Below are 17,447 nucleotides of genomic sequence, written 5' to 3'. Positions count from 1 at the left end.
CGATACATGGCCCCATTCATTCTTTCCTTTACATGGATCAGTCGTCCTGGTCCCTTTGTAGAAAAACAGCCCCAAAGCATGATGTTTCCACCCCCATGCTTCACAGTAGGTATGGTATTCTTTGGATGCAACTCAGCATTCTTTGTCCTCCAAACACGACGAGTTGAGTTTTTACCAAAAAGTTATATTTTGGTTTCATCTGACCATATGACATTCTCCCAATCTTCTTCTGGATTATCCAAATGCTCTCTAGCAAACTTCAGACGGGCCTGGACATGTACTGGCTTAAGCAGGGGGACACGTCTGGCACTGCAGGATTTGAGTCCCTGGCGGCGTAGTGTGTTACTGATGGTAGGCTTTGTTACTTTGGTCGCACCTCTCTGCAGGTCATTCACTAGGTCCCCCCATGTGGTTCTGGGATTTTTGCTCACCGTTCTTGTGATCATTTTGACCCCACGGGGTGAGATCTTGCGTGGAGCCCCAGATCGAGGGAGATTATCAGTGGTTTTGTATGTCTTCCATTTCCTAATAATTGCTCCCACAGTTGATTTCTTCAAACCAAGCTGATTACCTATTGCAGATTCAGTCTTCCCAGCCTGGTGCAGGTCTACAATTTTGTTTCTGGTGTCCTTTGACAGCTCTTTGGTCTTGGCCATAGGGGAGTTTGGAGTGTGACTGTTTGAGGTTGTGGACAGGTGTCTTTTATACTGATAACAAGTTCAAACAGGTGCCATTAATACAGGTAACGAGTGGAGGACAGAGGAGCCTCTTAAAGAAGAAGTTACAGGTCTGTGAGAGACAGTAATCTTGCTTGTTTGTAGGTGACCAAATACTTATTTTCCACCATAATTTGCAAATAAATTCATTAAAAATCCTACAATGTGATAGTTGAAGTGTACCTATGATGAAAATTACAGGCCTCTCTCATCTTTTTAAGTGGGAGAACTTGCACAATTGGTGGCTGACTAAATACTTTTTTGCCCCACTGTACATTGGAGTTACTAGATGATTTGTGTGCTTTTGAGTGGTGTTAAGTATTTAACATCTGGTGGAGATGGAGGGTCAAAGGTCATCAACAGTTGCAATCAGTGCAAGGCATACCCTTTCTGCCTATAGGAAACCCACAGCCATGTGTGTCAGACACGTGGTGCATTGTCTAATGAAGATAAATGATGGTGTGTCATGGTATATGAAGGCAGTCTTCATGGTATACGAGGACAGTGCTGCCTGTGTTGCTCACCTATCCTGACCCCCATTGTCATCCAGCCCAAGACCTAATGTGCTTCCCTAACAAAACCAGGAATGTAAATCTCACCAGGTGATGGAAAACACCACAGGGATCCCGATTTGCATCCGTGTGGACAAACCAAGACTAGAAAATTTGATTTTCAAAAGAGGTGCCTGTCTCGCACAGTGCTTAGAAGTGTTGTCATCGGTGCACTTCAGACTCTGAGACACTGTTTATTGCTGATGTGGTTGTTATTTATTTAGGTGGATAGATACTTTGCCTCCTAACAATACATAGCTGGTTAATTCTGTGGTTGTTATTTATTTAGGTGGATAGATACTTTGCCTCCTAACAATACATAGCTGGTTAATTCTGTGGTTGTTATTTATTTAGGTGGATAGATACTTTGCCTCCTAACAATACATAGCTGGTTAATTCTGTGGTTGTTATTTATTTAGGTGGATAGATACTTTGCCTCCTAACAATACATAGCTGGTTAATTCTGTGGTTGTTATTTATTTAGGTGGATAGATACTTTGCCTCCTAACAATACATAGCTGGTTGATTCTCATTGAAGTTAACCCAGAATAGTTGGCTTTGAAAGCATCCCACACAAAAACAGAAATAGCTTCCATGTAGATATGACATTGTGAAATGTTTATTATACCAATAATATACAGGTGTTACACTTATACTAGTCTCTTCCTCTTCCAACACCATTTCACCTAGCTGCCATACCTAGCACCAGGAGTTTTCCCCAGTAAGCAGATCACACGGTCAGGTAAAACTCCAGGCCCTAATCATGAATCATAACAAGGGCCAAGAGTTTTTTTTTCGGGCTACTGGACTTGCCCAGGAAATACTCCTGTCCCACACTGTGGTTAGGGAGCCTTCTCTACTAAGCCACAGTGAGGCGCTGTGTGTCCTCGTCGGCCCCTTCAGCAGCCTGCAAATTTTCCCAAAGTGCTGCAACAATGCCTGCCCGTCTGTGTGAAAGAAATATGAATGTCTATTTTAAAAAAGTCATGTCAAGGATTTGAATCCTACAGTGTCCGTCCTCATCCACTCCTGGCACTGTATGCCTCCTCCACTGTAAGTCAGTCATAGTGTCACAGTCCCGAGTACCACAGCGGTCTAAGGCACTGCATCTCAGTGCAAGAGGTGTCACTACAGTTCCTGGTTTGAATCCAGGCTGTATCACAACCGGCCGTGATTGTGAGTCCCATGGGGTGGCGCACAATTGGCCCAGCGCCGTCTGGGTTTGGCCGGGTAGGCCGTCATTGTAAATAAGAATTTGTTCTTAACTGACTTGCCTGGTTAAATAAAATAAAAATAGGTTAGAATCAGTGAGGGTTAAGGAAACATAGAACATGGTTAGCATTCCTGTATTAAACCAATGTTACTTGGATCTAAATATTTGATCATGTTTTTTTGTCTGAGGGGCCTTAGGGTGTTGCGCTTATTGATTTCTCTATTCGGAGGATTCAACATTGTTGTGAACTGTCTAAGATTTTAACTAATAATAGTTTTTTCATGTCCAGGCAATGCAGTGTTTTAAACAGACTGACCAAACTCCCTCGGTGAAGATGCCATGGAGCCAGTCCTGGACGTCATTTAACTCCTACAGGAAGGGAAACAAGTTCATCACTTTGCTGTGATGAATTTAACAACAGCACTGTACTAAAGAGATTGAACGTAAACTTAAGCGCTTACAAATTCGTAACCTATTGTGCAAATTGGAATCCGTAACATATTACACGAATTGCAGCGGATTTTTTATTTCGTTTTTTTGCAGGACGTAACATATCATAGGAAATGGATGACGTAAAGCACACTTTTGGGGGACCTGTTTTGGCTCGTGAGCGTTACTTTTAAAACAACTGGCTGAAATGATACTTTTATAACACATCTTTAACTACACATTTTATTTTATTCTATTCTATTCTTATTTTTTCCCAACATTTCAATGAATACAAGTCAGAGCATTATGCATTCCAACGCCCTTTACATGCATGCATAAAGATATTAATTTATGAGGCATTCTGGTCATGCTGGAATGACAGTAACTCAGCATGAGACGACTGTATTGTTCCAAAGGCTAAAGGAGACCCTGACATGTGTTAATGACAGAGAATAGGCCCACTAAACCCAGGGACTATGTGAATTATGTGTACGCTTCCTCCCACCGCATACACATTTGAAAGGGAAAGGTCGCGTGCCAAACGATACTCTGTTCCCTACAAAGTGCACTACTTTTGACCAGAACCCTATGTAGTGCACTATATATGAACTAAAGTGTAATTTGGAACGCTGCCATAGACTCAGTTGGATCACTGGCAAGCTTGGAATGATTACATATTTGTCTTTGGAAGGAATACTGTATGCATACCAATGACGTGAATAATTCCAATCCTAGAGTGGTTACTCACTTGCTTGGTGAGGTCTATAAATGTTTCAGTGATTTGGGTTCCTTCCAGATCCTTCTATCAACCCTTCTGACGGTGTAATGCACTACCATTACGTTTGTCTCTTTTGACATGATTGAACCTTTTGTAAAAATTAAATAAATAAAAAACATTTCATAATATATTGTTTATTCCAATAATTACTCTCCAGACAATATATACAATTTACAACTAAAAGCCAACATAACATATTATTAGAATAAATTATTGAATTAATACAAGCAGTGGCAAGACATTTAACGGTAAACAAGATGAATATTGCATATTAGTATTCTTACACAGTCTGTTCATGTTTGCTGTCTAGATGGGGAACATTTTAATTGATAGCTGTAAAGTCAAATCTCTTCAAAAAGTCTCTCATTAAAAAGGTACAACTTTCCACAATCACACAGCTAGTCAGCGATAGGCATTGCACTGCAAGTGAATTTGGAAAAGTGCGTGTGTGTGTCCGTGTGTGAGTGTGTGTATTGTGCATTGTGCTACTCTCGGCTACAACCAGTCAGAGGAGTCGCTGGTGGCCTCCCCTCGCGGCTCATTGAAAACGCAGGACCGTGACCTCCGGCGGTACATGGTGGTCCCGGGGCCTTTCCTCTTGGTGAGGTGCAGGTAGATGTCTGACGTGAGGAACCTTGGGTAGCAGTCTTTTTTCATCAGGCTGTAGACTTTGCTCTGCGCCGCATCGAAGCAGGTATTCGTCGGCGAAGCCATGGTCTTCTGGATGGCCACCTTGGAGGCATAGTCGATGTTGACCTAAAAGACAAGTGACACTATTATGAGTATGTTGAGTGGATGTGGCTAATCAACCCTTAGATATGGTGATATGGTAATAGCACCACCTTTCCTTCTGATTGGCTAGGTCGAAGTTTCACTATATTGTTTAAACCAATCAAATCTACTCTGATCTCTACAAGTGCATAGGACGTCGGATCTAGTGGTACATTTTGAGATTGGGCCAGTGTGTGCCCAAAGTATGTGTCACTTTACACTCAGTTTAGTACCAAATGCTTTCTATTGGCAAGTTGGACTTCTTTCAGGTCAGTCAGTGGAAGAGAGGTCAAAATACAGTGATGAAAGGTGAAGAGCTACAGTTAACGGCTGGCCCAAGTCTCATTGAGGCATTGTATTGAGTTGACTTTACTCAGAGCCTCCTTGAGGCATTGTTTTGAGTTGACTTTACTCAGAGCCTCCTTGAGGCATTGTTTTGAGTTGACTTTACTCAGAGCCTCATTGAGACATTGTTTTGAGTTGACTTTACTCAGAGCCTCATTGAGGCATTGTTTTGAGTTGACTTTACTCAGAGCCTCATTGAGACATTGTTTTGAGTTGACTTTACTCAGAGCCTCCTTGAGACATTGTTTTGAGTTGACTTTACTCAGAGCCTCCTTGAGACATTGTTTTGAGTTGACTTTACTCAGAGCCTCCTTGAGACATTGTTTTGAGTTGACTTTACTCAGAGCCTCCTTGAGACATTGTTTTGAGTTGACTTTACTCAGAGCCTCATTGAGGCATTGTTTTGAGTTGACTTTACTCAGAGCCTCATTGAGACATTGTTTTGAGTTGACTTTACTCAGAGCCTCCTTGAGACATTGTTTTGAGTTGACTTTACTCAGAGCCTCATTGAGGCATTGTTTTGAGTTGACTTTACTCAGAACCCTCCATATAAGTAGAATGTGGTGTCCATATTACACTTTTCAGTCTTCACATGTCGCTGTCCTTGCAGCACATTGAACACCAGACTGAAAAGGCATGTGGTTTTGAAGTCCTGCTAGCTTATTATCTGACTGAGCTAACGTCTTGATGTCAAACTGAAAGTGCGTGGGTGTTTACATCACTGGTTCAGTTGCTGCTAGTTGCAGAGAAAGAAGACCACACGGTCACATCAGTCTTCATCCAATGCTGCCTGTGGGTATACCGTCTCTAAACCACATGGTTCTGTAATGGTCATGTCTGTCTCACTAGGGGATTAGAGCAATTTCTAAATCACATGGTTCTCAGGACTCTGTTCTTGCATCTTACTCATTGTAACTTCCGCATAGTTCCTGTGCATAGTTTATAAAGGTCAAAGTATGTATACCAGTGAATGCTGATGCATTGCATCTAATCAGCCATTCTTCAAACTATGTCAAGATCATAGAAGTGCAAAGAAGATCAAGTTGTATCTTTCTTTGAATATTTTAATAATCCCATTGACCAAGCATCAGCTTCAGGGAATTTATATTGATAGGGCTCACAGTTTTTCCAATGCCACTGATATAAAGCTCCAGCAAGGCCTATTTGGTTTCATTTCTGGAGCACTATATATATATATATATATACCTCTTTTGGGGCCTCGGCTTCAATGAAGACAGAATACATGTGCTTGGCTTTGGAGATGAGCCGGATTTCCGAGTCGATGGTCTTGTACTCCTCACAGGCCAACCAGAACTCAATGTTCTCCTCACTGAACTCTGTCTTGAGGAACTGAGAGAACGTCTCCACTCCGTCTGCATCGGGGGAGAAGAACATACTCTTTAATGATCTATTGGATTCAACGAGGAGGTCTATGTGAAGGAAAATTAGCATGTACTGTTACCAGAGTAATGGCCACAAAGGGATCTGCATTGTGCCCACTTGAGGCTAATGCTGTAGATGTATTACTTTGTAAGCACCTGATTGATTGAATTCCAGACTATAATCACTGAAAGACTTGCCTTATATTTGTTTAGGCTACTTGTTTATTATTTATTTATTATTTTTTATTTGTTTATTGTTTATTCATATTCATAATATAAATTGCCAAGCTCTATAGATTACCAACCTGCTCTCAATGAAAAGTGGGAAAGACAATATCAAACACTCAACCACTGATCTCTATGACACTAGACCAAAATGAGTTATAGCTGTAAGAAAACACTCTTCAATAGACATATCAGGAAGTTAGACAGGTTTGAAAGTCTTACCAAACACTGAAAACCTCAAGTCAAATTCCATTGTTCTTCTCTAACCTTTAATTTCCCAAAAGACACTGTTTCTTCCCATTAAAGTTGTGCTTTGAACAAAAATGGTTTAGACTCGCAATTTGTGACTAAATGAGATATCGCTGACTTCAATCTAACCTGAATGTCTGATCAGATCTTCAAAGGAGTCGCTCCATCTCAACGCTGCCTCTGGTGAGATGCTGCAGAAAACAGTAAGAGATATAATTTAAGTCTTCTGCTAATGATGCTGCGTTCATTTGTTTATATATCTTTCGGTTTGATCCTTTTGAAAGCTGACGGTGGGGCATGTTTAGATTCCGTTGTTTCCCTCTTGTATTTGGATTGAGGAAAAGTAACTGCATATTGCATGAATTTAAAGGGATAATTCAGCTAAATGATATGTTTAGCTTCGTATTCGTTTCCTTGAAGTAGTATTTGGGCAATGCTGCTTTCAAGATAAGGTAACAATTATCTAAACATAATTACGCTGAAATATACCTTTACGATTGAAAATGCTCTTCAATACAAATTGGGCAACTGGGGCAATTAAACATGTTACGATATTCTGCAGGGCAATCTCTTTCCATTGCTTTGCCTTTAAGACTGATGTCTTACTTGTTGTTGTTGGTGTCTGTCTTTTTTTCTGGATTGATGTTTTCATGGGAGCCTGACTTGGTCAACAGAAGGCTCAGTCTGCTCTTCTTGTCTTTCAATCTGCAACCAGAAGGAATGAACACTGAGAAAACTGGCACAGCAAGATGGCATCAGTGGGCTAACCAACATTATGAAACTAGAAACCAACCACCAAATAATGTCCAGAAACACAGAACAAAGGCAAACCAAGGGGAAATGTACTTATGCACCTCAACTCAGACAGCCACAAGAAACAGCAAGAGAATTTGCATAGACAGGAATTCACGGCGACAGCGACTGAAACTGTGTCATTTCACATCAACTTGTATTTCCCTGTCTCCTCTCCAATTCCTGTCTAGGTTGTATTATTCAACTGTTTGAATAGTTCATAGATGGATTTAACGGTGTCACAATTTACCCCCCGTCGCATAGAGTCATTTAATTTGCCTCACTGTTCTACATCAAAAGTACCAACAAACTGAGACGGCTACAAATGACTTCACTCAAACAAACAACATCATGACTCATTAACGTCTACTGTATAGCTCCACTTGTCTTGGCAAATACTCTGACGCAAATAAAATGAACCAAGGTACATAACTCAGAACTGTTCATTCTAAGGTGTCACCTTAATGAAGTAATGTTTGTTTTCTCATCTCCAGCTATTGAGACCATGGAAATGGCTTTCAGGTACACATGTACAGTCTCTATAGAAACAAGTCAAGCATGGTGCTATGGACAACCCTTTACATCATGAAGTTGACAGCAACACTTAAAGAGTGGAAGAATAAGTCACACTTGAAGAGTGGAGGTCACAATATCAGATTAAAGGTATACTTTGTCTGTCTTTCTCCAATTCTTGTTGCGCAATGCAAATATAGGAAGTGGCATTCTTACAAAATGTAATGAAAGAAGGACTTAGAAGCTTTATAGAATTGTTCAAAGACACAAAAATCAATTGCTGCTTTCAATAAAATATAAAGGATCAGAAAATGTCAAGTGAGAAAAAAATGACCTACCTGAAATTACTAGCTTTCATTCTCGGTGCCAACATGTCCTCAGGACCGAGCATTTTGAAATATGCTTCCTCTTTTGGGGCAAAATAGTTCAATTGAGGAAACAGAAAAACAAGTGTTTCCATTCTAGCTTCCTTCTAACTTTAGCATATATGAAAGCAGAGCACAATCAGTTCTTAGTGCTCCTTTAACCCTACGGTTTGTCCCACATCTCTTTTTAAAGCTACAACATAGCCCAAACATTTCCCCTGTACCTTCCACGCTACTTCCTGACCTAGGTGAACTACTCAGTTTACCGCATCATCAGTGACAGAGAAAATCCCCCCACGCTCAACATCCTGCTTTAAACCGAGCAACTATGAACTTCACAGAATACAACAGCTTCCTACTAGCAGATAAATGCTGCATTCACAGCAGTAACACTCTGCACAAACGTGGATTCATCCTACAATAGGACTCCATCAAGCTTCTATAAGCAATAGATTGATATTCTCATCAAAGTCGTGTACTACTGTATAGGGATGTGCGTTGAACGTGTATTAATAAATTACAGTGCAAGGAAATGTGTCTCGATAAACAAGATCCCGCTTTAATAAGCATGGAAGTGTAAGGCCAATGACTTGACTGGGTATCGAGGTATTGTTCAAAAACAGGAAACACGGTCTTGTTCATGAAACCCTGTCACTGTTATGACCACCCCAGATATCTGGGTAGTTGTCTGACAATGCATGATATAACAGTGACTGATTGTGGTACTTTGATTATGTTGTCGCATACTATACTGTAGATGTCATATGTGTCTGTAAACTGCTACTATGAACAGTGTTGCATCATAAAAACCAACACACAATTAACAATCCAAATTAGCATTCTCATCCAATGAAGCCAGAGGCTTTAATACTTCACAAATGAAAAAACACCCCCTCATATTGGGATAATGCTAAGGATGGTGACTTTTCAACCTCTCAAAGTGCAAAGCGCCATCATTCCTTAAGACAGAGTAATTCTGTGATTCCGGTATATGAGATGGAATGAATAGTAAAATGGGTATGCATAGAGGATAGGCTGGGTATAGGCCCTGCGGTTTCCAGGGCAACAGGCATCTTAATATAGATAGACAAACTCACTGTGACATGGCGGAGAGCAACAGGGAGTAGGTGCCCTAGCAGGTAAACAGAGACAAATGTGATGTATTTGTTTAAAGGCAAAGAAGAGGAACAATAACAACCAAAGAACAATACAGTTGTATGCAGCAAACACAGACCTCGGTCCTGGTTCTTAGTACAGTATGACACCACACCAACGACCTTATGGTACTGTAACGCACCATCAATCCTCTACTCACAGTATACCAGATCAGTTATACTCATGCCATCTTAATAATCACGAGACAACACAAGTTGAAAATGGCAACTTGCGGTTGTTGACATAACTGGACTTCAGCATTTATTAAATGCTCATGTACTTCTTATGAATGGTATATGTATGGGTTATGAATGAGTTATGAAGGCCTTATATAGGGGCCCTTCAAATAAAGTTGTACCTAGAATACTAGCTAGTTCACATACTTCACTGCTTGTATAAGTAGCTACTTTATTGCACTTAAGGTGTATGGGGGTATAGCCTTCTGTTTTGTTTAAGTCTGCTGGACTGCGGCAACACTCAAGTGCCGTCCCGTAGTGGCAAGTTAATTACTACCAGTTGAATCATTACAACCAATTAAAATGAAAGTCTATCAAATTAGTTTGTAAGCCCGGGTGTGGTTGACTCATTAACTATTCTGGGGCGAATGACTGGAGGATCGATGGTCCTGCAGAACCGAATGAATGCCCCCAGCTGGTCACCAATGACTTGATTTGTTTCATTATTCAAAATAATATTCAGATAACCATTACAGTTTAATTACCTTGCAACCGGCTCCTGCAATTAATTCCAAAAGCAATATAGCTACACGTCGTTAGCTTGAACACTGTAGAGAAAAAGGCCGTTTTTCTGTCTTTATGGATTTTCAGGTGGTTTTAAAATGTTGATTTACTTGGAGTGTAGTTGCGGAGGTGGGTGGATGAGTAGATTCAGTGTAACTAACACACTAGGGGAAATGAAGGCACTATTTTTTTAAACTGTGGGTTAAATGTAACTGACACCATACATTACCACTGTGAATGACAAACACATCGGAGTCAAGGTGACAGGTGCAGTGGTTTGTGGTTGTCTCGCCTACATTGGTTGAATGCCCTTATTGTAAATCAGTCTGGATTAGGCTGTCTGCTAAAATGACTTACAAAACCCCATCCTGGTAAAGAGTGAGTCTGGGTAAGGCCTGTAGAAAAAAGGGAAATGAACATTGAAACTGAAAAGTGCTGACTTGTGGTGCGGGGGAGCAAAGAGTAGAGGGAGGTGCTTCCTGTCTGATGTTCTTCCAAATAAAGAACTGTTACCATAGTTCAGGTCGGATCTGTTCTGGTCTGGTCTGGTCTGGTTTAGTCTGTTCTTTTCTGGTCAGATCTGGTCGGGTCTGGTTTGGTCTGGTCGGGTCTGTTCTGGTCGGGTCTGTTCTGGTCGGGTCTGGTTTGGTCAGATCGGGTCTGTTCTGGTCGGGTCTGTTCTGGTCGGGTCTGTTCTGGTCGGGTCTGTTCTGGTCGGGTCTGGTTTGGTCAGATCGGGTCTGTTCTGGTCGGGTCTGTTCTGGTAGGGTCTGTTCTGGTCGGGTCTGTTCTGGTCTGTTCTGGTCGGGTCTGTTCTGGTCAGATCTGGTCGGGTCAGATCTGGTCGGGTCTGTTCTGGTCTGTTCTGGTCAGCTCTGTTCTTGCCTGGTCTGGTCTGGCTAGGTCTGGTCAGGTTTGGTCAGCTCAGTTCTGGTCTGGTCAGCTCAGTTCTGGTTTGGTCTGTTCTGGTCAGCTCAGTTCTGGTCAGTTCTGGTCTGGTCAGGTGTAGATTTCAGATAATGTCTCTGTCTTGCCTGAGTGCAAGTATGTTTGTGCTATCATGCTAACTCCGATCGAGGACCGGCCCAGTCTTAGACATATACTTAAAACAGGGACTCTATGTTCATTTACTGGTCACAAATATCACCACGTTGTCCCAAAGTTAATGCTAATAACAAAGGTAGAACAGTATGTAGAAAGCTAGCTAGTCATCCCAATATTGCATTAAGCATAAGACCCTAGGGCCCTCGTTCTCACAAAGCGGGGTACAGCAGTAAAAACAGCAGGCCCTAGGGCCCTCGTTCTCACAAAGGGGGGTACAGCAGTAAGACTCAGACCCCCTGGTGGAACACCCTCTACATATAACTTTTCATCATTCTCCCTATTGGGTATTCTGTTAATGAATAGCACGCTGCTTGGTGCCTTTGTACCAGTATAGCTTCCGTCCCTCTCCTCGCCCCTACCTGGGCTCGAACCTGGGACCCTCTGCACACATCAACAACTGCCTCCCACGAAGCATCGTTACCCATCGCTCCACAAAAGCCGCGGCCCTTGCAGGGCAAGGGGAACAAATACTTCAAGGTCTCAGAGCGAGTGACGTCACCGATTGAACCGCTATTAGCGCGCACCCCGCTAACTAGCTAGCCATTTCACATCGGTTACACCTTCTCCAAACTGGGTTATAATCATTTAACAAGTGACATCGGCAAATATAGGGAAAATAAAAACATGCCATTTTATTAAGCTTGTCAATTTCAGCAGCCTCATCGTACACCCTGTTATAGTATATTGATAATGTCTTCCTAGAAAGAAGAAAATATTTTGGTTCGTGCGCTTTGACTTCATTTCCAATCATCCACCAAATACATTGGAATTGACATTTCTCGTCTGTGGGGAGGTGGTTCAGCTGTTGTTTACATAGTATATCAACTCTGGGATCTCCCTTACTATGTTAGACCCTTACCAGAAAGCTACAGGCTTCCAGGAAGAGAAGCTCTCTCAGCTTTCAACTCGTTGGGCCTGACAGAGGCAGGCAATGACACCTGCATACCAAGATCTCAAGTGACATAATTTCCTTTGAGAAACCACACGGTTAGCAGCTCTAAACGCAGAGAGCTAACCACAGCTCAGAGACATTTGCATACTGTGTACTGTAGGTCTCAAAGCAGGGCAGCAGGAACTGCAGCCAGTGTGTGTTTACATAGATCCCGAATAGCAAATGGGGGATGTACATGGAGGAAGACTAGAAGAAGAAAACCATATATATTATATTTACAGAATCTGGTATAATGAGCAAATGGCTGTGGAAGAGAAATGTATCAAGGTCTCTCTAGCAGTAGCAGTATCTCAGTAGCGGTATCTCTGTATCAGTATCTCTGTACCTCTGTATCAGTATCTTTAGCAGTATCAGTACCTCAGTATCAGTACCTCCGTATCAGTATCTCAGTAACAGTATCTCTGTATCAGTACCTCAGTATCAGTACCTCAGTATCAGTATCTCAGTAACAGTATCTCTGTATCAGTATCTCAGTATCAGTACCTCTGTATCAGTATCTCAGTAGCAGTATCTCTGTATCAGTATCTCTAGCAGTATCTCAGTATCAGTATCTCTAGCAGTATCTCTGTATCAGTATCTCTAGCAGTATCTCAGTATCAGTATCTCTAGCAGTATCTCAGTATCAGTATCTCTAGCAGTATCTCTGTATCAGTATCTCTAGCAGTTTCTCTGTATCAGTATCTCAGTAGCAGTATCTCAGTAGCAGTATCTCAGTAGCAGTATCTCAGTAGCAGTATCTCTAGCAGTATCTCTAGCAGTATCAGTATCTCAGTAGCAGTATCTCTAGCAGTATCTCAGTATCAGTATCTCTAGCAGTATCTCTGTATCAGTATCTCTAGCAGTTTCTCTGTATCAGTATCTCTAGCAGTATCTCTGTATCAGTATCTCTAGCAGTTTCTCTGTATCAGTATCTCTAGCAGTATCTCAGTAGCAGTATCTCAGTAGCAGTATCTCAGTAACAGTATCTCAGTAGCAGTATCTCTGTATCAGTATCTCTAGCAGTATCTCTAGCAGTATCAGTATCTCAGTATCAGTATCTCAGTAGCAGTATCTCTAGCAGTTTCTCTGTATCAGTATCTCTGTATCAGTATCTCTGTATCTCTGTATCAGTATCTCTAGCAGTTTCTCTGTATCAGTATCTCTGTATCTCTGTATCAGTATCTCTAGCAGTATCAGTATCTCAGTAGCAGTATCTCAGTAGCAGTATCTCAGTATCAGGATCTCTGTATCAGTATCTCAGTAGCAGTATCTCAGTATCAGTATCTCAGTATCAGTATCTCAGTAGCAGTATCTCTGTATCTCTGTATCAGTATCTCAGTAGCAGTATCTCAGTATCAGTATCTCAGTATCAGTATCTCTAGCAGTTTCTCTGTATCAGTATCTCTGTATCAGTATCTCAGTATCAGTATCTCAGTATCAGTATCTCTGTATCAGTATCTCTAGCAGTTTCTCTGTATCAGTATCTCTGTATCAGTATCTCTAGCAGTTTCTCTGTATCAGTATCTCTGTATCAGTATCTCAGTATCAGTATCTCAGTATCAGTATCTCAGTATCAGTATCTCAGTAGCAGTATCTCTCAAGTGTTTTCATTTTCATTTTTTTTAAACTTAATTTACCAGAAACCATGTTTCCTTATCTGATGTGTATGTTTTATCTGCAACCAAGTCTGGCTTAGTCAGGCTCCAAAAAGTCAGTAGTTAGTTGAAACTTGAAAGTTTCAGACTCTGCACTAGGGCTTTGTACTTTTGTTATCATGTTATAGTCATACCAGCACACAGACTCAATGCTGCCACCTACTGCTGTGTAAAACAATGAAGCTTTCTACCTCAAGCACAATATAGCCAGGGTATAGTCAGGGTATAGCCAGCCACAACTGTCATTTGTGATCTAAAGATGCAACCTTATGATCACAAGAAGTCCATTTCCTTTACTTCATCTCAAACGCCTATCTTTAAGAAAACTTTACTTTTCTTAAAAAGACACATAGTGGCTTTGCTCCCCCCCATATTGAATTACAGATATTAAAGGATTTCATTTCGGCCTTTTGTAGGCCCAGGACCCAGGCTGTAGTGGCTCAATGGGGGTTAGCCTAAGTTAAGGTGACTGCGGAGAGCAGGGTGTTTTGTAGCGATGCACTGTCCCATCGTACAGACACTCTGAGTGATGCGATAGTAAAGAGGGCCGGACAGAGTTCTTTATCATAGGTCTATGAGAGTTTCAGAGTCTGTTGTAATCAGGTCCAGGTGCCAATAGTGATGAATTCCACACTCCCCATTGCCCAGTGCTGGACAGACAGCACCACACATATAAATAAGGATTTACATGCCAAGTCGCCTGGATCAATAAACATTTTCTCCTTAAGAGAGATTTCTGTCTTCTCTCTCAGTGTTGGAAAATCAAATCAAGGTTTCAGATTAATTGTGGTCTAAACTGGGGTTTGTGAAACTCATAAATACAATGTAAGTATCTGAGCTGTCGTAATCAATACAAAATGCCTATAACTATTCGCAGTGCATCATTTCCCCATCAACACATCAGAAAGTTTAGTCTTAGCGTTTTTTTACATCAACAGAGCAGCACCACAGAGAATGATGGAATCATTATTAAGCTAAAGACCCTGGGTCTCGACCCCGCCCTGTGCAACTGGGTCCTGGACTTCCTGACGGGCTGGCCCCAGGTGGTGAGGGTAGGAAACAACATCTCCACCCCGCTGATCCTCAACACTGGGGCCCCACAAGGGTGGGTTCTCAGCCCCCTCCTGTACTCCCTGTTCACCCATGACTGCGTGGCCATGCACGCCTCTAACTCAATCATCAAGTTTGCAGACGACACTACAGTGGTAGGCTTGATTACCAACAACGACGAGACGGCCTATAGGGAGGAGGTGAGGGCCCTCGGAGTGTGGTGGCAGGAAAATAACCTCTCACTCAATGTCAGCAAAACAAAATAAATGATCGTGGACTTTAGGAAACAGCAAAGGGAGCACCCCCCTATCTACATTGACGGGACAGCAGTGGAGAAGGTGGAAAGTTTTAAGTGTCTCGGTGTACACATCACAGACAACCTGAAATGGTCCAGGCACACAGACAGTGTGGTGAAGAAGGCGCAACAGCACCTCTTCAAACTCAGGAGGCTGAAAAAATGTATCCCCGCCTGGTACGGCAACTGCACCGCACACAACCGCAGGGCTCTCCAGAGGGTGGTGTGGGCTGCACAACGCATCACCGGGGGCAAACTACCTGCCCTCCAGGACACCTACAACACTCAATGTCACAGGAAGGCAAAAAAGATAATCAAGAACAATTACCACCCGAGCCGCTGCCTGTTCACCCTGCTTCAATCCAGAAGGCGAGGTCAGTACAGGTGCATTAAAGATGGGACAGAGAGATTGAAAAGGCCATCAGATTGTTAAACAGCCATCACTAGCACAGAGAGGCGGCTGCCTACCTACAGACTTGACATCATTGGCCACTTTAATAAATGGAACACTAGTCACTTTAATAATGTCACTTTAAGAATGTTTACATAACTCGCATTACTCATCTCATATGTATATATACTGTATACTGTATCCTTCACTATTTAGCCTTACTATCTATTGCATCTTAGCCGCTCTGTCACTGCTCATCCATATATTTTATACTTATATATTCTCATCCCATTCCTTTACTAGATTGTGTGTATTAGGTTTTGTTGTGGAAATTGTTAGATATGACCTATTAGATACTGTTGCACTGTCGGATCTAGAAGCATAAGCATTTCTCTACACTCGCAATAACATCTGCTAACCATGTGTATGTGACCAATACAATTTGATTTGAATAACATAAAAAAAAAAAGATTTGTGAAGCATTTCATATCTATGCGTATTGAGCACACTATTGAAAACTCAAGGCTGTTTTTCCTCCGTCTCTTTCTCTCGCATAAGATACGAGTATAATGACAACATGTTGCATGGGCACAGGTGTTGGGGCTTATCACTTAGCCTAGGTCCACCAACCATTTGACAAAACCAGAGAGAAAATCGAACACACCCCATAGCGCTGAGCAGGGTCATAAAGGAGAAGTGTATGAGGTCAATGTTTAACACCTTCTCGGAGAAAAAAATGAAATGTCAGGCCAACAACAGTGACAGGCATTCCAGCCTTGCTCCAGTGACGCCTGGACAGGATGGGTGGTTTGGCGGAGGAATCGCTCGGATGATGTACCGATCACCTTCATCTAAACAATACCTTTCTGTGATGATTCCTCCTCAGGGACAGCAGGCTTGTTTATGACGAAAAGCAATATGTACTATACTCAATTTGTACATCACTTTCTAGTAAATTATTCATCATCTATTTCAATGGTGTTGTATGCTTAGAAATACAGTGCTTTCTGAAAGCATTCATACCCCTTGACTTATTCCACATTTTGTTGTGTTACAGCCTGAATTCAAAATGGATTAAATTGATTTTTTTCTCTAACCTTTCTACACACAACACACCATAATGACAAAGTAAAAACATGTTTTTAGAATTTTTTGCAAATATATTGAAATTTAAATACAGAAATATCTAATTTACATAACTATTCACACCCTTGAGTGTCAATACATGTTGGACTCACCTTTGGCAGTGATTACAGCTGTCTTTCTCGGTCTTTCTCGGTAAGACCTTTGCACACCTGTATTGTACAATATTGCCCATTATTCTTTACAAAATTGTTCAAGCTCTGTCAAATTGGTTGTTGATCATTGCTAGACAACCATTTTCATGTCTTGCCATACATTTTCAAGCAGATTTAATTCCAAACTGTAACTAGGCCACTCAGGAACATTCACTGTCTTCTTCACACCTGTATCTTTGTAGTGACTGGGTGAATTGATACACCATCCAAAGTGTAATTAATAACTTCATCATGCTCAAAGGGATATTCAATGTCGGCTTTGTTTTTATTTTTTACACATCTACCATTGGAAAACCTCCCTGGTCTTTGCGGTTGAATGTGTTCTCCCTGAGATGAGATAATTATTCAAGAACCATTTTAAACACTATTATTGCACACAGAGAATCCATGCAACTTATTATATAACTTATTAATTTGTACTCTTAAACTTATTTAGGCTTGCCATAAGAATGTGGATGAATACTTATTGACTTGAATACTTAAGACATTTCAGCTTTAA

The 17,447-nt window shown here is 41.4% G+C and overlaps 1 protein-coding gene across 1 annotated transcript; it reads right to left on the bottom strand.

Annotated features, from left to right (window-relative positions):
* Nucleotides 1–3,805: 3,805 nt before the first annotated feature.
* LOC139560630 (regulator of G-protein signaling 8-like) lies at nucleotides 3,806–8,598 on the bottom strand. The gene is made up of 5 exons (XM_071377575.1): nucleotides 8,303–8,598; nucleotides 7,266–7,364; nucleotides 6,789–6,850; nucleotides 6,010–6,176; nucleotides 3,806–4,443 (listed from the first exon to the last, which is right to left on the bottom strand). Exons 1-5 carry the CDS (start codon nucleotides 8,422–8,424, stop codon nucleotides 4,183–4,185), a joined length of 711 nt encoding a protein of 236 aa, XP_071233676.1. The 5' UTR covers nucleotides 8,425–8,598; the 3' UTR covers nucleotides 3,806–4,182.
* Between the last annotated feature and the right edge of the window lie 8,849 nt (nucleotides 8,599–17,447).

Source organism: Salvelinus alpinus, chromosome 30 (genome assembly GCF_045679555.1).
Source record: "Salvelinus alpinus chromosome 30, SLU_Salpinus.1, whole genome shotgun sequence".
NCBI lineage: Eukaryota > Metazoa > Chordata > Actinopteri > Salmoniformes > Salmonidae > Salvelinus > Salvelinus alpinus.
This window is presented reverse-complemented; position numbering and strand designations above follow the sequence as displayed.